The sequence below is a fragment of the Rattus rattus genome, chromosome 4, assembly GCF_011064425.1.
Source record: "Rattus rattus isolate New Zealand chromosome 4, Rrattus_CSIRO_v1, whole genome shotgun sequence".
Taxonomy (NCBI): Eukaryota; Metazoa; Chordata; class Mammalia; order Rodentia; family Muridae; genus Rattus; species Rattus rattus.
The window spans coordinates 56,125,073-56,146,827 of NC_046157.1; the positions used below are offsets into that span (position 1 = coordinate 56,125,073).

General features: G+C 46.3%; 1 protein-coding gene across 1 annotated transcript in view; it reads right to left on the bottom strand.

The window, feature by feature from the left end:
* Positions 1-11,838: 11,838 nt before the first annotated feature.
* The window catches only part of Bach1 (BTB domain and CNC homolog 1), a 32,963-nt gene continuing 23,046 nt past the window's right edge, over positions 11,839-21,755 (bottom strand). The window contains exons 4-5 of the mRNA XM_032900478.1: positions 20,645-20,851; positions 11,839-12,569 (exon numbers count right to left, since the gene is read on the bottom strand). Of these exons, the coding sequence (XP_032756369.1) occupies positions 12,135-12,569; positions 20,645-20,851 (642 nt within the window). The 3' untranslated portion in view covers positions 11,839-12,134. The remainder of the gene's footprint in view (positions 12,570-20,644; positions 20,852-21,755) is intronic.

A 21,755-nucleotide genomic window follows, 5' to 3' on the forward strand; every position in this document is an offset into this window, starting at 1 on the left:
TCCTGGAGGCCCCAGCCTCTTAAGAGACTGAGCAAGAGAATCACAAATTCAAAGCCTGCCTGAGCTATAGAGTGAGTTCAAGGCCAATCTAGTTCACTTAGTGAGACACTATCTCAAAACAAAAACTAGAAAGATGATGGGGGATAAAGTTCAAGAGAGTGTTTGCTTAGCAAGCAAAACCCAGAGTTCTATCCAGTACTGCAAGTAATGGGAATAGGGGGGACAGTTGAAAGAAGGGAGGCAAGGGGGGGAAGAGGGGAGCACCTTCATGTGAGAAAGGTCAGGAGGAGGGAGCTGAAATGCAGCTTAAGTGGGAATGGCCTCAGGCTAACAGTGCACATGGACCCTGAGAACAAAACCTTGTGCTTAGACTCCATTCCTAGTGGGTAAGGTCAACCAAATAAACGCACACGATGCAATGCAGTCGTGTTTTGTATAGACAGTGCCTTCCTACCCTTTGGTGGGTAGAGCTGGGGCAAGTCTCAACCTTCCACCAGCAGATTTTTGAGAAGGGTGTAAGGATGGTTTTATTTTCGAGGAGTTAAAAACTCAAAACGGAATGTTTAAAATGTATGCTAGCTGTAGAAAGTGGATTGTTTGACACAGAAACAGGATTCCAGCTGCGTTTGAAAATCTCGTTCTACAGCAGGTAACTGGAGCCCAGTGAGGCAGCCCACGCCTCTGCTTGTCTCTCACTCCGTGAGTTTCACTCACTTCTGCTTGGTCTCGGGATCCTGGGACCAGCCTCAGGAATGGCATGTGATTCAGTCCTTCTTCATGGGCCTACTAGTTTTTTCTGCTGTTGAGGCCTCTAGTTGTGGCAAGCCACCAACTAAGAAGGCACTGACACGCTCTGCTGAGGCACGGAGAGGCATCTTGTAACTGACATCTGGCCATGGCCGCTCCACCCGGGTTCTTCCCTGTACAAACACAGACTTTGTCCCCAGCCATGAAGGCAGGTGCTTTATATGGCTTTAGACTGCCTGACCCTTGGGGCACACTTATAGTGCACCCCTACGTGGGCCCCTCCAGAGAGGCTATGAATGGCAGAGCAGGCTGCCTCTCTGTCTCTCTCCTCTGCACGTGTTCACGGGGAGCTCTGCCAGCCTCTCTGCCATTACATTTCTCCAAGGAGAAAGAGGATTTCTGAATTGGTAGAGGCCTACTCCTCAAACCACCTATCAGAGGAATGAGGAAGACGGCTTCACAGGTAAGAGCGCTTGCAATCACAAGGACCTGAGTTCAAATCCCCAGCAGTCACATTAAAAGCAACAGCAACATCTAGGCTAACTGCATGCCTGTAGAAGGAGGAAGGGTAGAGACAGGCAGATCCAGATCCTACGAGCTCTTTTGCTAGACAGCTAATCTGAAACACTGAGTTTCCAGTGGAGAGCGATAGAGGAAGAGATGTTACATTGTCCCCTGGTCACATCACAATAAGGAAGATACTCTATATCCTCCTCTGATCTCCATTTATGCATGCATGGGTATGTGTACATACACACATATATATACAACATAGACACACACACACAGGTTATCATGCACATGCATAATATACACACAGCATACTTTGAAATACACATATCCACCATGCTTTGCAAACATGCAGTTTTGAATGCACTCATCACATATCAACTTCACTCAAGAACCATTCACAGAACAAAAGGCTCGCCCAAGGTCATGAAGTTCACATGAATCTAGCAAGGAGTAAGATCTCAGAGTCTCCTGCCACTAGACAAACCCATCTCTATGAGGGGCTCCTGGGAGGAGTCTCTTCTTGATACTACTCTACAGTCCTCTCTACTCCCAGGAACTCACTTAAAGAATTTGGACTCTTGATTCATTGTGGGTTCTCCTAAATATGCTTAGGGAGCAGAAAAAAAAACTGGCCAAATGATTAGTACTCTAAGTCCTGCATGTGTCATTGTTGATCTTTGTCCCCCTGCCCCCACTGTGTTTCTGTCTGTCTGTCTGTCTGTCTGTCTGTCTGTCATCTCACTCTCTGACCTCTCCTTCCCTTTCTCTGTTTTGCTCTGAGATAAGGTCTCACTCTGTAACCAAAGCTGTCTTGGTATTCCAGGCTGCCCTGGAACCTGTGGCAACTCTCCTGTCTCCGTGTGTCAAGTGTGTCAGCTGACGTCTCCAGTGTGTGGTGGACACTGGTCTCCCGTGTCTTAAGTTTTGAGGCTTGTACTGACATCCCAAGGTGTCCAGCACACCCCTCTTCTGTATACAGAAGCATTTCCCTTGACTTCTCAGTGTGACACATTCTAGTGAGCACTGCCAATGGAACTTACCACAAGGACAGTCTACGGAATCAAAGTTTGTGCTGATCCTAGTGAGTCCTTGAAACGTAGCCGGTGAGAATGAAAGATTATGTCGTTACCAATGTTCATCAATGAAAAACAGCCACATGCTTATTTTATTTATTTGTTTATTATTTTTACGCTCCAGATTTTATTCTCCACCCCACTAGCTTATTCTTCTGTCACATTTACCATCTAATATGTGCATGTTTTATGCTTCTGTTAATTTTTCCTCTATGTTATAACGTAAGGTGAGCAAAGGTAGAGCCTATGTCTCCTTCTTTAGTGTAGTGGATCTCAACTGTCCCAATGCTGCCACCCTTTAATATAGCTCCTGGTGTTGTGGTAAACTGGACCACAAAATTATTTTGTTGCTACTTTATAGCTGTAATTTCGTTAGTGTTGTGAATTGTAATGTAAATGTCAGCTATGCAAGATATCTGAAATGGGACCTCCAAGGGGGAAGTGACCCATGGGTTGAGAACCTCTGCTCTAAGGGATCTTTGGGTTTTGTTGGGTTTTTTGTTTTGTTTTGTTTTGTTTTGTTTTCTGATACACGATGAGGTTTTTCTGTGTGATGAGTAAATTCTCTTTTAGGTTAGGCAGACACTCCACGGAAGGAATGCAATATCCTCTAAAACCTCAGTGGGTTTCTGAGTGAAGATCAGAAGTGAACCTCCGAGGCAGAGTCCAAGGGAAGCTGGACTGCTCTGTGGCTTGCAGAGAGAACCAAGCCATGAGTAGAGAAATGAGGAGGGGCCAGTGTACAGAGCCACAGTGACTGTAGCATTCGCTGGGCGAGCATGAAAGCTCCCTGGTGCAGCGTTCAGTCTCAAGCTATGGTGTTGCTGAGATGTAGACATTGTATCTCCTAGATTTTCAGTCAAGTGTAATCTGACCACAGAACAATTGGCTTAGCTAGTCTGATGGAGCTCAAGCAAGTGTTGGAGGGAAGTGCACCCAGCCATGTTAACCACAGAATAATAAGACAACTGAAAAGCTGACTGGGTTTGCTGCAGCAGGCATCCAGACAAGGTGGCCATGAGACTCTAAAAGCATAGTAATAACACCCACACATACCACCGACAGAAGAGAAACATGTAAGGAAGTCACGGCCAAGAGGAATTAGTTTGCTTTTAGCTGTACAGCTGTCAAACTTCAAGCCCGGGCTCCAGAACCAGATGTCTCTTAAGACCGGGTCCATGCACTCACATTCCTCCCAGTCCCTTGAAGAGGGCTTAGATTTACGCCTGAGCCACTGCCCAAATCTGTGTCATTCCTTTAGTTCTTAAGCCCATACCTCACACTGACTATTTCAAGCATGCCACAGCTGTCTGCCCTCCCAGACTCTGGCGAACATAATCTATTAAGTTCTTCAGCTGGCCAACTTCTCCCACCTTACCAGAGCAGCTATGTGTCCCACCCACTCCTCATTCCTATAACGTTTTAAACTCCATGCTGGGTTGCATGTTGAGATCCATTCCCAAATGTTACTCCTCTGGGTAGCTGAAGGAGAGACATCCTGAGTTCTGGGAATGCCAAGGAAGATGTCTTGGCAGATTAGGCTTTCCACCGTTCCCTAAGAGTCAGTCACCCTTCAAATACTGAGAGCTCAACCAAGGCCAAAATGATTTTAAAATGATCTTCCTGGGAAACTTTCCGTTAAAGGCACCAGTGGGCAATCCTCCACCCAACATGTAAAGCTGTCTAAATCAAATGAAACTGTCCACATGATCGCATCACAAAGCAAGATTCGAGCAGCACTTCCTTACACACGTTGAATAGCATATCTGAAAACTGCTATCATATCCTATAGCGATTAGAAAATTATTTGGGTCCTGGTATTCAGAAGGAAGTTAACTCTTCAGGAGACAACTGACTGTCTATGAATAATTCAAACTAAACTTAGAGTCGAAAGCATCAGGTGCAGAAAAGATGGCTGTGTTTAAATGAGGAAGAAATGCGGTCTGCTTGGTCCTGAAACCCACTCTGATCTCTTCCTTTAGACCTGAAGAGCAGCGTGTGGAACAGAGGGGAGGGAAGTGAGCACTTTGACTTTAAAGCTGGACCCGTGTCCATTTTAGAAGTCCTGTAAGGCTGGGAAGGCAAGTTCAGGACTTTCACTGGGGTCTGCCTCTCTTGAGGCCACCCTGCTGTTTTCTCTCGAACTTCTTGAAGCTTCCAGATTCCTGCCTCTATGTAATTCTTCTCCACATTTCTCCCAGTGTTTAGACAAAGTGTTTCCCCTTAACCTTATTGTTCACTCCAGCCCTTGGGGACTGACTTTGAGTGGGTGACTGATATTAGGGAAGAAACCTGGTAGCTCTCATCTCTCCTTGGTCACTTTTCTCCTCGGAATAATGTCCCTCCCACCAGAAGCAGTATACTGTTGGGGGCTGGTCTGGTGCTGCTTTGTATTCCAATACTAACTACTGGCCCCCAAGATCTGGTTGCCCCATGACATCCTCATCCTCACTTACACCAAGTGATGCTATGTAAGCCTTGCTCCCCAGGTTAGTTGGTCAATAAAAGGCTTGACCCTGTGATTGAACCGTAGAGAAAGGTGGGGCTTAATGACAGTGTGTGTGTGTGTGTGTGTGTGTGTGTGTGTGTGTGTGTGTGTGTATCTCAAGAGAGACTAGGAGAGAAGTAAGGAGACAAAGGGAGGATGCAACTGTTGTGAGAGGAGATGAACCATAAACACGTGGCCAGGAGAAGCAGATAACAAGGAACATGTGCCTGGGACATAAGTCCGAATAGCTCAAAACCTACCCAATCTAGGCTTACAGCTTGAACATAAAATACCAGGACTATGTGTCTTTTTTACAGACTAGCCAGAATATATAATTCATTTTATAGTAGAGGTCATGTGCTGCTGAGAGGAAACCTGCTCTCCAAGAAAATGAGTGTAGGGAAATCATTTCCCTCCAACAAGAACTAACTGGTATTGGAAGTCCATCGGCCTAGTTTTGGAGTCTGCCACTCGGCGCTTGCGCAGAGCAACTTGTCATCAGCAATTGGGATTTAATTTGGTTTTGCATCTACTATCATTCCCCTTCTCTAGTTTTCACTGTGGGGAAGGAGCACGAAAGATATCTGAGAGGCAGGGTGGAGAGAAAGCGTGAGAAATAGAATGTGAAAAGTGCTTGTGTGTTTAGGACCCCTGAGCCACAGCTCTGCGCAGGCTCAGAGTACAGCGTACTGCGCAAGCTCAAGGAAGGCATTTGTTGGTGAAGCTGCTCGAGGTGAGCATTTTTAATTTGGAAGGTTGCCACAGTGTACTGCTTTATCCAGCAAATGTGATTTCCTGTGGAGGTTCCTTCCTCCTTCCTTGCGTCTTAGAGAATGCAGTTTAGACACATTTAAGCCAAAGTCACTGAAACCTCAGCAGAAACGTCACCGTTCACTGGACCGAGTCCCTTCAGGCACGCCATCATATTGCCCCACTGCCAAGACTCCGAAGGGACACACATGAGATGATTGTCACCTGTGTAGAAAGCGCACAAACGTGCAGGTACCAGTAGGAGGAAAGGTGGTGTTTCTATAATGGAGCACCTGGTATGCTCAGTACTTTGTGGATGACGCCCGCTGTGTCAACAGAGAATAGCACTGTCTCAGCCGTGCCTTGATTTCTGCGCATCGTTTTCTTCTGCGGAGAACCTACTCTCTACGGTCTTTAAACGGCAGAAATGCTCCCTCGGGCTCCGACCCCATAGACTGCAGGAGGCCTTTCAGCGTGTGCAATGTGCCTGGTTAAATAGTGAGTGGCAGGCTTGTGGGAGTCCTCTCCAGCTCCAGCAACTGTAGAGCGATGCCGTAGCGGCAAGCTTTGTGTGTGCTTGGGGCTGGAGGGGTGCGATAAGGACCTCAGATTCTGCAGCTGAGGTCTTCAGTCAAAGAAGAATGTATAAGACTTTCAAGTACAAATAGGAAGAATATGTACTGATGATTCAGTTTCCAAGGCAACTGGGTTCCAGTGAAATGTCGAGCACCCTTGAGGTTCTAGCTTTGGAGAGATATTTCGGCAAAGCCAGCGGGACGCACCAAATTCCACACTATTGGTCCCAGAGTGAAGAGCAGAGATCCCAGCCTTGAATGCAAGAGGCCCCTCCTCAGTACTTGCTGTTTAAGCCCACAGAACAGCCAGTCCCTAGGCAGCCACTTTTTTAGGCCACATTCCAGTGACCCTGGCCTAATCACAAGGCCTGAGGGAGCTGAATCAGGTCCCTTCACCCCATGCCAAAATATCCTGTTGGAAAGGAAGTGTAAATTAGGGGATCATGCAATGCTTGGTCCGTCTCCCAGCATGCTCACGGTCAAAACCAAACCATTTCTAGGCAGTCCCAACGGAGAGTCTGAGCACAGGTTGTGAGCTCCAGAACAAACACATCTCTCAGAAGCAGAAGCCAGTGTCCCCATGCGCACACATCCCACTGAGTTCTATTACCATGCTGGAGCATGTACTGAGTTCACAGGCTATAGCTTTGTCCGGGACAAGTGATTTACATCTTGGTATTAGCTGACTTCAAAGATGTATGGCTGTGGGGCCACAGCTGAGAGGACTTTACCCATCTGCTACTGTGTGCTAAAACCACTGGCTCTCCACCTGTGGTTCACAAACCCCTTTGTAGGGGGACAAATGACCCCCTGATGGTCACCTGAGACCATCAGAAAATGCAGAAATTTGCATTATGACTCACAACAGTAGCAAAATCAGTTATGAAGCAGCAACAAAATAATTTCATGGTTGGGGGTCAGCACGGCATGAGGAACAGCTTTAGGAAGGCTGAGCACCACCACTTTAAATGGTGATGTCAGACTCTGAGCCTCAGCCTTAAGCCTCTCCGGGTTCCTGCAGGAGCTTCCATGGGATGACGAAGCTCCACCCCATCCCAGGCATTGCTAAGCTGTACGGGATTCTAGTGTTCCTAAAACTTTCCGAATTCGAGTGAGGCAAATTAATTCTTCTAGACTTCAGTTTTAAGCTTTGAATTGTAACCTCCCGAGGGACTGGCTCTGAATTTGTCCCGACTCAAAGCTGAACAGACTTTTGTTCATCTGCAGAGCACCACAGCTGGAGTCCTTCCTTCGTGTGCCTCTTTCTAATGGGCATCTTCCGGTGTCGGTGTTCGTTTACTCCCACTGCAGAATCTCTGATATGCTGACCAGGTACGAGGCAAGGAGGGAGAAAGGATTATAAATGGGAGAGGTGAGACTTCACAGTTTGCAGTACACAAGAAACTTCATTTAGTTACTAGTGTGTTGCTGGATCCGCGTTTCAGCCTTCCGAGGGACCAACTATGTACCGACCAACCACAGCCCTGAATGTGACAGCCTTGAGCTGGAACCTGGTGGGGGAGGGAAGTGGCTTCCTTCTCGAGTGGCAATGCACATCCGCAGATGCCAGCGGTGTGTCTGCAGACTGACTGACTTAGAGGTGGGAATGCCCCAGGTCCAGATCGACCCTATCTCTACAGTGGCAGGCCAGCTTCAGCCCCCTGAAATCCTCACACTGCTCGTCACCTGAACATTTCTCAGATGTCATCTCACTGCCTTATCAGTGTCCCCAGGGCTTTCCGTCAGTGTGACCAGACACCTCAGGACACGGACTGTCCAGGGTTGTCTGTGTGCTGTCACATGCTCAGCAGTATGTATCCTACACCAGCACAGTTGGAAATCAGTGTTAAGAGAACAGACTGTGGCCTTGGATGGCCTCAAAGTGAAGTAGACACCCAGAGCCCAGCTCTCAAGTCTTCGATGGGGAAGCAGATCTGAGAATACTTCTGTGTGACTGTGTTGTGTGCACACACGTGTTCACACATGCATTTGTGTGTACGTGTGTGTCACAGATAACCTAGAATGCCGTTCCTCAAGATACCACCTCTATCTGTTGAGACAGCATCCTCACCGGCCTGGAACTTACCAAGTAGGCTAGGCTGGTGGGTCGGAGAGCGTAGAGATGCGCCAGCCTCTCCTGGTGTTGTCACTGTTAGGCACACAGGCTCAAGGACAACTGGCAATGCCTGGATTCTTCCAATGAGTGCGTTTCGAGAATTGAACTCAGTTCCACGGTGAGCCCCTTACCAACTAACATTCTTCCTCACACCCTGACTGATAAGCACCCTTTACATGCACCCACTCCACACACTGAAACTATGTAACCCAAACGCAAGACTAAACTCTGCCCGTCTTCTGGGAGGTTCCCCCAACCCAGGCATAAGATATTCAATTAATAAAAATTCTCCCCTAGCAACACATAATCAGGCTTGTAGTGACTGATCAAAAGACTAAGGTGGTGAGGTGCCCTGAGCCATGGGACAGGAATGTACAACTCTAGTCAACTGAAAGCTGTGAGAGGAACTTTATTTAACTGTCAGTCTAGCATCACCATCTCAGACTTAAACTGACACATCCAGACAAGCACATCAGAAAGAAAATGTAAATTAAATATTATAAGGTATACTACTAATGAAATATGGGCTTAATAGGACATGAATATATAAGTTCAGTGGTTTTATTGCAGTTAGAAAATTATATTATGAAAGATACAAAAAAGTCATTATTATTATTTGTTTATTTTACAATCAGTATGCCATCTTTTACCACTATGGCTTGAAATTTTCATTCTACCCAACAGGTGTCAAGGAATAGTTTAGTCCATGCCTTAATAAAACAGTTAAAATATTTACAGATTCAAAATAGATGTTTTCATAACTGAAAAGTTCACCTGAGAGTTCACTGTAACGGTGCCGTTGGCTTCTCTCTTTTCTTTCCAAGTTGTTAGCGTGGCTGAGGGCCCTTATGCCATCTCCGCTATCCGTGTCCTGGATGTTGAATTCCTCACTTAAAACTGGCTAAGCATCAAGCTACAGTAAATTGTTCTAAAGTTTGCAGGTGGACAACCAATGTCATATCCATGTTTACTCTTAATATAAGCAATTTAACAAATTATTTTGATTGTAGCTATAGTATTCAAATAAGGGGCCAAAATTTAAGATGACATTATTGTATTGAGTCAGACATGACATCTTTTAAAAAAAAAAATCACCGGGCGTCGAGAAGGCTGGCTCACACAGTAAGGAGCTCCAATTGTGTGATAATGCAAAACGCCAACCAAACCCCCGTCCAAGCGCTGCATGAAGGAAAAGGCATATGTTGTACACACACATGATCCTGCATTTGTCTTCGGCAACCCATCCCCCCCGAAATAGTTCCTTAAAACAAATTTCCTTAGCAAAGAGAACATTTTAGAAGTTCATGTTAAAATAGGCATGTGTTTATAATGCTATGCGATATATTTCTATTATCACCTACCTTATGGCCAAAAGACAAAGTAAAGCCTGTCCTGTCCACCTACGACAACTTGAAAATCACGAAGGTACGGATGAGGTAGTGTAGTCACTTGTATTACATGCTGGCTGTTAAAAGTAATGCTGAGTTTTAAAAAATATAACACTTGGCCAATCACCAGACACCATTAAAATTAACCCTTAATGCTAAACTGTTCATGAATAGAGAGAAATTTAAACCAAGTGTCTAAAAAAATACCTTTAAACTGAGGAGAGAACTGGGTTTTATCATAAAATGGTAACTTTCCAAAGCAAGTATTTACATTTAAAGCAAACACACAAGAACTGATGACAGACAGCCGAGTGTACAGTGAGGTAGGAAATCCATTGGCTTGTATAAGATTTTACACTTTGTAAACCAGAGAAGTTTTCATATTATTTTATGTAAAGTTGAACTCTAAACTTACAAGTATCAAATAGCTGCATGGGGACATATACATACATATGTGTATACATATATGTTTGCATACATATATATACATGTTTATGTATATATGTATGCATACATGTGTATATGTATATATGCCTGTGTGTATATGTATACATATATACATGTGTGTATATATGTGTGTGTATACACACACACACACACATACACACACACACACAAATTCTTTTGTAACATGGGATACATTATCACACAGTGAGCACTCTCTCCCAGGCAAACTGAGTGGACTTTTCGAAGTTTCTAGAAAATAGTTCCAATTTAATTTTCTCTTCCAAAATGAAACACATACTACCCTCCCTCCCTTGCTGCACCCCAAGGGAAAAAGGGCAATATCTGATAACTATGAAATCATGAAATATTGCTGCTGGTCCCCGTATCTTCTCATGGCAAACATCAGCTTGCCACTGACTGGATACCACTCAGGGTAGTGTGCACTCTCCCTCTGCCCCCGACCCTCCCTTCCTCCATCCCCCCGCCCTTCAGTAGATGCAGCATGCAGTGAAGTGTCTCTCTCTGGTATGTGACCCAGAGAGATGCCATCCTATGGACTGTTCCCCTGACAAAGGACTCTACAAGCGCTCCCAGGAGCGACCAGGACTCCTTTGTCAGAGACGTCTGATGCAAAGCAGATTCAGGCCTTAGGCTCTCCCCTGCTCTGAGGACAGACCCTCCCCCAAGTCCTAATGAGATCCTATGTGCCCTAGGCATATAAAGTCTCGTTCAATGATCTGTTTTGACTGCAAACTCCCTCGTGAGTTCAGGACTAGTTATCCCACGCTCGGTGTTGAGAATGTCTCCAGTTTTAAGGCATCTCACATTCCTTGAAGAGGGATATTGAACCTGTATAAACAAGGTTTTGTTTCCACTGCTGAGGTCTACAGAGTGAGGTTCCAGAATGGCTAAGAATCACTGTAAAATATTACAGGGGGTAACAGATTATTATCTGTTCAGATTATTATCAATTCATTTTCTACCAACATTAAATAAACACAAGATTGATCTTTCAATGCCCAAGTCAAACTGGTGTATGTGCCTTTACACCATACGAAGTGTGGGAATAGGAAAAACAATAAAAGGATTAAATCTGGTTCTCAAGTGCAAACCCACAATGGACCAAGACGGAATTTTAACGTTTCAAACGCCAGCAGAGCCTCAGGGCCATGTCTGCCTCCAAACTCGGCTTTTTTACAGACCACAGTCTTCACAGGATGCCAATAAGCCGCTCTTCCGGTCAATGAGGACATTTCCCTCTCCTTGACCCCAGTGCCTCGTGGTCATCGGTGACCTGCAATGAGATGACCAACAGCCTCATGCAGCTCTCTCCAGGGAGAGGCAGCAACGGTTCTGGCCAGATCGTGCACACTAGGGCTGCTTCAGCCTAAATCCAAACTTCTTCCTCCAGGGGACGAGAAAAGTCAGGGAACAGAAAGTTTCTAACAGCCTAGACAAGGTGGAGACTAAAGAGAGGAACAGAAGCGAGAGCAGGGAACGTTACACTTTCTAGTTTGTGCAACCAAAACTCCTAGTCAATACTGAGGACAGCAGAGGTCTCCGGCTCAGGCCAGCTGCGGCCTTTGACTAGGTCCGGCCAGGGCAGCCTGAGTCACCAGGTCCAGCCCATGCTGGACTTTGGTAGGAGCTGAGGAGCAGAGTGTTGGAGTTCAAAGGTGATTTCTTTTCCACATTACAGCTCTGCACTGCTGGGGAGATCCCCGCTGTATGGCTTAGGGGGACTGCGTGCAGATGCTTTGAGCTGTTGAGATGGACACTGTGGCTTCTATTGCTGTAGTTACTTTGAACACTAGGAAATTATTACCTGGTCACACACAATTTCCCATCATTCAAGAGATAAAGCATGTCATGTCTCCTATGAAAACCAAGGAGAACTCAGGGTCACCTTAAAGAGAAATTCCCTCAACAGAAAGCTACCAGAAGGAAGCAGGGCTGCTAAGACACGGCCACACTAGGCTCTCAAACAATGCCAGAACATCAGAGGGGAATCCGTGAGCTGAAGGACGCTCCTGCGGCTTACTCATCAGTAGTACACTTGTCAGACATCTGCTGACAGAAGTCTGAGATCCCAGCACTCTGCCGACAGGGTTCCAACAGCGTGGCCTGCTCCGGGGCGGCTGTGGTGGTTGGCTGAGACTCCTGCACAAGCTCCTGGCGGGCCGCGGTGCTCCCTCGCCCACAGGGAGGTGGTGCAGTTGGAGGCATGTCAGACACACTGAAAACTGAAGTAAAAGGAAGCTCGCCATCAGGAGTACTTTTTCCTTTCTCAGAAATTAAAAAAGAAAGCGGACAGTCTGAAGCTGAGTACTTGGCGAGGATCTGAATCTGCTCTGGACTCAGTGCGGCTTCCTTGCACACTTGTTGACAAAGTCCAGTAAGGTTCTGCTTTGTCTCCCCCAGCGTCGACAAAATGTGATCTCGCTCCTTCAGCAAGCTCTCCTTTTCACTTTGCTGTGCAGAGAGGAGAGAGCACAATGGTGTTTATTGTGTCCACCGACATCTCTAAGGCAATCAAGCACTCAGTCTACAATGTCTTCTTCAGTAAGATCATGCTGAATGCCGCCTTTCAATCAACTCAAACACACACCCGTGTCAACTCAACAAGCACACTTGCAATGTTTGCTGCAGCACTACTCACGATCTGTGTCGGGGACCGACCCAGGCACCCAACTACAGAGGAAGGAGTGACCTGCATCAGTACGCAATGGAATCTTTTCCACCATTGAAGAAAATGCGGTTATGTTTGCAGGAAAACAGACACGACTGAAGCTTACAATACTTGAATTAAGGCAGGATTTGAAACACCAATGTTTTCTCTTGTATGTGGGTCCTAGATTTTTATAATCATACAAACCACATATGGTATGAAAGCAGAAACAAGTCTAGAGGAACAGAGAAGACTAAAGGGAGTGGAAGGTAAGAAAGGGGATGCAGACTTCTCAGTGTACAAATGTGTTTGTATGACAGTGTCCTCATGTAACACAGTATTATACACTACTCCACGCACAGAGTACTCATGTGTCCCCACGTAATGTAGTATTATACACTACTCCACGCACAGAGTACTCATGTGTCCTCATGTAATGTAGTATTATACACTACTCCACGCACAGAGTACTCATGTGTCCTCATGTAATGTAGTATTATACACTCCACGCACAGAGTACTCATGTGTCCTCATGTAATGTAGTATTATACACTCCACGCACAGAGTACTCATGTGTCCTCATGTAATGTAGTATTATACACTCATGTGTCCTCATGTAATGTAGTATTATACACTCCACGCAGAGTACTCATGTGTCCTCATGTAATGTAGTATTATACACTCCACGCACAGAGTACTCATGTGTCCTCATGTAATGCAGTATTATACACTCCACACACAGAGTACTCCATGTACAAGGAATATGTAAACTGAGAATTGAACAGACACAGACAGCGCGCCTTGTACCATACAAGTGTATACACACACACACACACACACACACACACACACACACACACACACACACACAATACCAAAGGCTCATTCTCCTTCATCCAAAACTCCTAGAGTCAGTCCCTACGTTGGAATTGAATACAGGTGTGCACACCAAGTGCTCTGGTGTGTGTGAACTTAGCACCCACTATCAAACCTCCTTATACTCTTAAATGAAACACTGAAATATCAAGTAAGGCAAAACGTGGGGGAAAGATCTTATAGCTGCTTATCAAAATGGGCTGGGTTCAGGCCAGGATTCCAAGGCAAACTCACTGTCTGGAGAGCTTGGGTTTGAAGTGTGGATAAATATAGACCTGACACTGTGTGGAGACCAACACGGTTCCTAGTTAGCCCCTGAACTTACCTCACTGTAAGACTCTAATGCCTACTCTCCTGACATGTGACTGTGAACCCAGGATTTTGGTCAGTGTTGTAAATATGCAACCTTAGCTATAGAATTCACAGTGACCTAGTAAACTAGAGTAAGACTTCGGCATATCCGTACAAGACGACTGGGAGGTGAGTTCCTAGAGTGTAATGAGTGAAGGCGTCATGGCCAACAGCATTCCCCTTCCCACCATCATCCCGCCTCCTACCTCATCCTACCTCCTCCCCTCACCATCACCTCCTACCATTCACGTCTAACCTCTTATGAGCTAGGCAACCTAGTAATCAGGCTACTTGTAAAGGGGGAGTTAACAAATGCTGATCGAGGGTCAAAGGTTTCACCATGAAAATGACACGACTGGTGTCTGGGCACCGTTGCCTGCTTTCTACTCACTGACAGGTTCTGCAGGGTCAAGGCTGCCGCAGACCTCTGAGACGGGGTACTTCACAGCAGTCGTTTCTAACTGTCAAATTTTGGTCCCACTAGCACAGCAACACTTGAAAGGCATAAGAGCTCTGCTAGATACAGCAGTACTCCTACGGTTTCATATTCACAAAAATATTTCAACCGTGTTATGTGAGAATTCAGTTATTAGTGGTGTTTGTTAAATATTAAGATTATATATTTTTAAATATGCAATCATAGGAATTTTTGTTATAAGCACAATTAAATTTCTATGATGAAAAGCAATTCTCCAATTTGTTCAGATTTGTATGCTTCTTTTAAAGCAAAAATAGGAGCAGAGCAGGTCATGAGTGAGCGTGTGCTCGCTTGTGTGTAAGCTGGGTCTTCCTTCAGCCATTTCCTTTTTTTTTTTTCTTTTTTTTGGAGCTGGGGACCGAACCCAGGGCCCCAACCCCCAGCCATTTCCTCTTACACAGACTCTTCAGTTACACACCAGATACGATCAATCCGCAGGTGTCAAGCGGAGAAGAGCAGCCCCGCCGTCTATTCCCGAAAAGAACCACAACTAATATCATGTGAGGCGTCTTTGCTTTGCACCCCTCCGCAGCTCATTCTAGTGGGAATAGACAAGACCTGGGAGAGCGTAAACTCCCCCTTTACTCAGTGACAGCGATACTGATGTCTGGGTTCCTCTGCCACAGCCGAGACGAAGCTTAAGTTAGGAGAGGTTAGCTCTAACAGTGACCGTTTGGGCTTGCTTCCTCCTACAAATCACAGTGCTCAGAGATGCTATAAAGACCACGAATAATTATGTAATTTCTGTATCTTCATGTAACTATTTATCTATCTATATGGTCCCTCCGCATTCACACTCGCATTCACACTGCAGCACTAAATAAGAGATGACGGCATTCATTAAAGAGTTGGCGGATGGCTCAGTGGGTCACAAACATAAGGATCTGAGTTCGAATCCCCAAAACCCAAGTAAAAAGTGGCCATACACTGGGGCTACAGCAGTGGCACTGTTAGGAGGTGTGGCCTTAGAGTAGATGAGTCATTATGGACGTGGGCTTTAAGGCCCACTTCCTAGCTGCCTGGAAGTCAAGTCTTCTCTTAGAGGCCAGCAGAGGAAGATGCAGGCCTCTCAGCTCTGCCTGCACCATGCCTGCCTGGATGCTGCCATGGTCCCACCTTGATGATACTGGACTGAACCTGTAAGCCAGCCACAATTAAATATTGTCCTTGTAAGAATTGCCTTAGTCATGGTGTCTGTTCACAGCAGTAAAACCCTGAGACACCAGCCTAGCCAAAACCAACAACAACAAAAACAAAAAAACAAACGGGCAAACTGCAAGTGTGCTCAAAGGGCAGAGGACAACGGAGAGAGGACCCAGACAGCCTCTGGCCCCTCATGAACACACACATACATACCCCAAACACACACACACACACACACACACACACTTTTAAAAATAGGAATGTCCCACAGAAGAGGACTTGTGCTCAGGTACACCATGGGCTCTAGAATCTTCCACCTGTTCTTCACACAACCACGTCTGAGGCAGTTCACTGGTGTTTTCATTTACCTGGGTCAGAACAGCTGCTGAGTAGTAAATGAGACCAACCCAACCCAACATAATCGCTTCACAGCAGTATCAGCACCTCCCAGACAGAGGGGGAGCAGGAGCTCAAAGCGAGCATAGGCAACTTAACTGAGACACCACCTGAAGACGTTTTCAAAATGGGGGTGGTAACAGTTCAGCACATGTGTGAGGCGCTAGGCTCAGCACTGGGGGTGGGGGAGAATGGTATCTTAAGCACCCCCAACTTCAAACACAAGTTAACTCCTGAAGATTATAATCCTGTGCTCCTTAACAGGAACGCGCTCTAAGAAACGTCTTCTGAGGCAGCTGGGCCGCTGTCCAAACATGGGAATGGTGCCCCGTGTAACACACCTGGGCTGAGATCTCGCCCGTTAGCTCCTGGGCTACACACCTGGACAGCGTGTTCCTTCCTGAGCTGTGAGTGTTTGCATATCCACACCTATGCAAACATGAAAGGGCTCCGTGAGACATGTTCAGGAGAACATGCACCTGCACGGGTGCCGGCGCAGTGGGGCTCCCAGGACCGGACCCTGCTGCGGCTGGGAGGGCAAGTGAGGAGCAAAGGCCTGGCCGCGCTGTGTACTCTAGCGCCCTGGCAACCATACGACCAGGCCATGTGAACTGCCTCAGCGCACTGCACTTTTTTCTCCAGTAGTGAACCTGGTTTATTATTAATTATTTACTTTATACTTTAGAGTTACTTTTTAACATTTGAAATAACACAGCTTACCATATAAAAAGAAAACAAAGTGAGACGGTGATGGTAGAGTTCCAAGTTTGTACCTAAAGGAAGTGCAAACACTGTGCGGCTACAGCAAAGTACTTCTGTGTCCTTAGCCTGTCTGTATTCTTTCCCCTTCTTAAAGGACTTTAAAAACATATTTAAAAAAAAAAAAAAAAAAAAAAGGCACCCATGCTAGCCCAGTTTGCACAGGGATCAGCAGTATCGCTGTCCCTGATGAAACCTCCGACACCTCGCCCCTCTGGAGGGTCTTCAGGGGTGTGACACGCATGGAACCCCTCACGATGGCTCTGGTTCCGCCAGCTCCCTCCTGGGGACCTGCCTGAGGCTCTGCTGAGAAGGGCTCACCCTGCAGAGACAGGCACAAGGCAGTGCGCTGGGTCTGGCTGTGTTCTCCACCATCCCTGCAAATAAGCAGGTAACAGACACTCCTGTCTGTCAGGGAAGCTGTTCAGGGACCTGTTTTACTACTATTACAGTAGTTTACGTGGATGAGGGTCATGTCCCATGGCACATATGTGAAGAATTCTCTCACTCCACCGTGTGGGTCCCACGGGTTAAACTCATGCTTTTGGGCTTGGCACTGAGATGCTGCCTAGTCTAAGAATCAGACTTCTAAAGGAATCTGCTGTGGTCTACAAAGTTACCACTTTCTCCATACTTTCTCTCTCAGCTTGCTTTCCCTCACCTCACCCTCTGCATGGTGACAGCAACCCAAGAGCTTCCCCATGATGAGGACACTGATTTAGCAGAGCACTGAGCCCTGAAGTCACCATGTGCCATGATGCCACCGTGGGCCATGTCACAGAGTGCCACAATGTCACCGTGGGCCATGCATCTGTAGCTGAAGCATCACATTCTATACTTTTGGCACCTTCCTCGCTCTTAATTGCTAATAAACACACTCTTTGCCACCACCCCTTCCTTTTGGAGAAAGACATGCAAGGCAGGAAGGCAGGACCAACATTTATGTGTAGTGCACCCCTTGCCTCTGCACCTAGGGTTTGTAGAGGACTAGGGTGAGAGTGGTAAAGACTGAGTAGGGTTCAGGGATGGACACCCATAGCCCAGCTCAACCACACATAAGGCAGCAGGCTCTCCAGGTAGGGTTTCGTGACAGAACTGAGCTGTGAGAACAGACGGCCCCCATCAGCTACATGCTTGGGCTGCTCCGAAAGACTCAATTCTTGGCTCTCCAGTCATACACAGGACATAAGCCTCATAAGGCCAGTCCTCCTCCTTCCTCCTGGGCCTTCAGCGACAACTGTAGGTGTTACCTGTCTTCATGAATGCCTTAGGAGCTGGGAGTGGCTTCCTCATGGCTTCCCAGTTACACGCTATTCACAAGACCTGGCTCTATCCCAGGAACTACACCTTAGAGCATATTCTATGCACTCTTCGGACGGCTCCTGGGTTTTGTAGCTGGAGTCCATATCAATACAGCAGGTAAATAAGACTAGCTCTTCTGATTTCTGTACTCACAATAAGGGCCGCAGAACTGGAGAGCAGTGATCTTTCTGTTGATGAAAGAGACCCTTCAGGGCTGAGAGGAGAGCAGAGGAGGCCAATCAGAGTTCACAGTGAGCCGGTCAGTCTCACAAGCTAGGGTCACCCAGAAGGGACTTAAGCTGAGAAAATACTTGGGACAGATGGCTCATAGGCAAGCCTGTGGGCCATTTTCGTGATTAATTCCTGATGTGGAAGAAGTCTACCCACTGTGGGCAGTCCTGCCCCTGGGCAGCCGGTCCTGGGTAGTGAGCAGAGCCATGAAGAGTAAGCTAATAGGTAGCACTCCTGTGTGGTCTCTGCTTCAGTTCCCGCTCCCAGGCTCCCGTCCTGCGTTCATGCCCTGACTTCTCCAGATGATGGAAATGAAGTAAAACTCTCCTCCTCAAGTAGCTTGTGGTCCTGGTGTTCAGCGCAGCAGCAGAAAGTGAACTAACACAATCATTAGGAGGAGATGTCAGGAAGGAAGCCAACAGAGCTGAGAGAACTGGCTGTAAGTAAACAATGATGTGGCTGTAACAAGAAATCACTGGGATTTATTGGGTGCTAACTCTGTAAGTGATCCTTAGGAGTTCTGACACAATAAACCATTTACTCTTCACAAATGAACAATTAACTTCAAAGTGTTAGTAACATCACACACACACACACACACACACACACACACACACACACACACACACACACACACACATACACACACACACACACACACACACACACACACATACACACACACACACACACACACACACACACACATACACACACACATACACACACACACACACACACACACACACACACACACACACATACACACACATATACACACACACACACACATACACACACACACACACACACACACACACACACACACACACACACACACACACACATACACACACACACACACACACACACACACACACACACACACACACACACACACACACACACACACACTTAGGCTATGTCTCCCACCGTCCTTGTCACCCTAGGTATATGAATTTTGTTTGAAAAAATAAAGTTATCTGGCAACCTAGTATCTGCCTTCAGTTCCAAATACGGGACCTCTGAGGCAGCAATGGCAAACTGCACAGCTACTCTTCAAACACACAGCCATTCCCTGTGCATAAAATACAGCGAGTCTTCAGCAGACGTGTTTATTTTCGGAGTGAGAAGACTGGGAAATGCTGCAGATGGCTGTAAGTGACCAGGTGAGGGGAGAGAGACGCAGGAAGCAGAGGTGCTCACTAAGACCACGTGACCCCACAGTGTAGACAGCACCCGTGCAGTAACTGCCAAGCAGACTACAAACCCATCCATCCAGAGGCAGCGGAGTGCAGGAATGGGATGACACTAAAGACGCAGCGTGGGATGGTGCGTGCGGGCCAAGCTGCCTGTGAGCCTGCTCTGTGGTCCGAGGAACTCCAGCCAGCCTGAGGGCTCACCTGAGTCCTCCTCCATCTTTTTACACAGCTATTCTTGTACCTGTCTCTCCCCTAAGGATGTACATGGTATATACGTAATAAAAAGTTTATGTTTCAGCTACTCTTAAAACCAGAGAAACATCTTTTACATTTTACTGTTTCTAGTCCCGCTCAGAACTAACAATGTTCACACTTGGAGTGCTTGAAGACCGGTTATAAATACAACTTTCAACTTCCACCCTTGACGAGCCAAGACACAGACCTGAGTATCTGAGGACTCTTGTTACCGTTTCCCGCTGCTGCTGCCCTGCCACCTGGCCCACAGGTGGCCCTCAGCTGGCCTACACCGTCATTGTCCTCTCACAGTGGGGGCAGACTAATCATCTCGCAATTAGCTTATGCTCTGAGGCCAGAAGAGAGATAGGTCCAATGGGCAAGCACCCCATGCACTGAGAATCTTGCCACGCTAGGGGCTTCTACTCTAACCACAACATCACATCAGACCTTCCCTTGGCAGAGAGAGCCTGGTTCATCTGCTTGGATTTGGTGCCAGAACAGGTAATTCGGGTCTGCAGTTCTACTGAACTGGAAAGCAGCTTTACAGAGATCAAACATCACAAAGCACTGTATAACTGTTTTAATCTTTACTCAGCCACCAAGGATCAGATAGAACAGCCATTAAATTGAAAAATCATTAAAAAAAAAAAAGAAAGAAAGAAAGAAAGAAATACTTCTCCACCTACACATTTTAGTATAGCATGCTAAAAATGTAGAATGCACATACAATCAAAAGAATCCACAGAGACCGTACTTCTAATCTTCTAATCTTCCTGAACATGCCCTGATTCCTCTTAAGAGGTATTTGAACTCTGACTCTTACCTTGGAACCTAAGTAACTATTTTATTCTACAAACAGAAATGTCTGGGATTTAACAACCTGGCCACCCACCCACCCACTCACCAGCTTCTCGATTTCCGACTCAAGGTTCTGGATGCAGTCGAGCTTCCTCTTGCGACAGCGCTGTGCAGCGATCCTGTTCTTGCTCCTCCTGCGGATGTCATGGATACAGTCCAGCTGCTCTGGGGTCAGTTTGTGCATTTTCAACAAGGACTGGAAATCATTTCGTGAGAGCGAAATTATTCGCTGAGCATTGAATGGCAGTTTCACCTGGAATGTGAAATAAACATTAGGGACTACCGCAGTGAAGACAGGCCCTGCACATGAGCTAACGTGTGCACGGGGAGACACACGTTACATTTTCAGAGACGTTAGCACATTACAAATCACACAGACCTTGGGTCAGAGGAACGGTTCAGGGGTGTGGGGCGCTACTGCCCCTGCAGAAGAGTTGAGGTCTATGTCTAACACACATGTTAGGCATTTCACAAATGACTGTGACCCCAGCTCCAGGGACCCAACACCTCTGCTCTCTGTGGACACCACCACACATACAAGCACACAGGGACACACCCACACACCTAAGTCAAATAAATCCCTAAAAGACTGTTCTTCCGTTCCTACATAATCTACCCCGATAAGAACTAACAATAACAGCCCACCTGACACTCCTGGCCCGGGAGAGCATTCAAAAGTCAAACACTGCGGCAAACCAGACACACCAGCCAAACAGTAATACATCTACAAGTTTACTACTGTATGTTAATATTTTAGTAGTTAGTATGTTAACAACTTCTTTAAGTTTCTGCCTAAAGTATTTTTAATATGTGTTCTTCATTTCCCCAAATGAATTCCATCTTATCTTTGAGTATTACCACATAGCAAAGACACTACATATACTGGTGTGAAGTATGCTAATCATGTCTACAGCACTTTAAGAAATTTCTTTTCTGTCAAAAATTTAGTTTCATATGACTTATTTAAAAAGCTATATCTCACTTGCCAATGGAGAAAGTATTAGAACAAATTAGGAACATTTTTTCCTAGAATAGTTTTTGGTCTGTGTGTTTTGGTGGTCCAGTGACTGAACCCAGGGCCTTAAATCCATCTCCTCCCAGGAAAGGCAGCCTCCTCTGACTAATCCATCCAATCGCTGCGAAGGAAAAGACGGTGA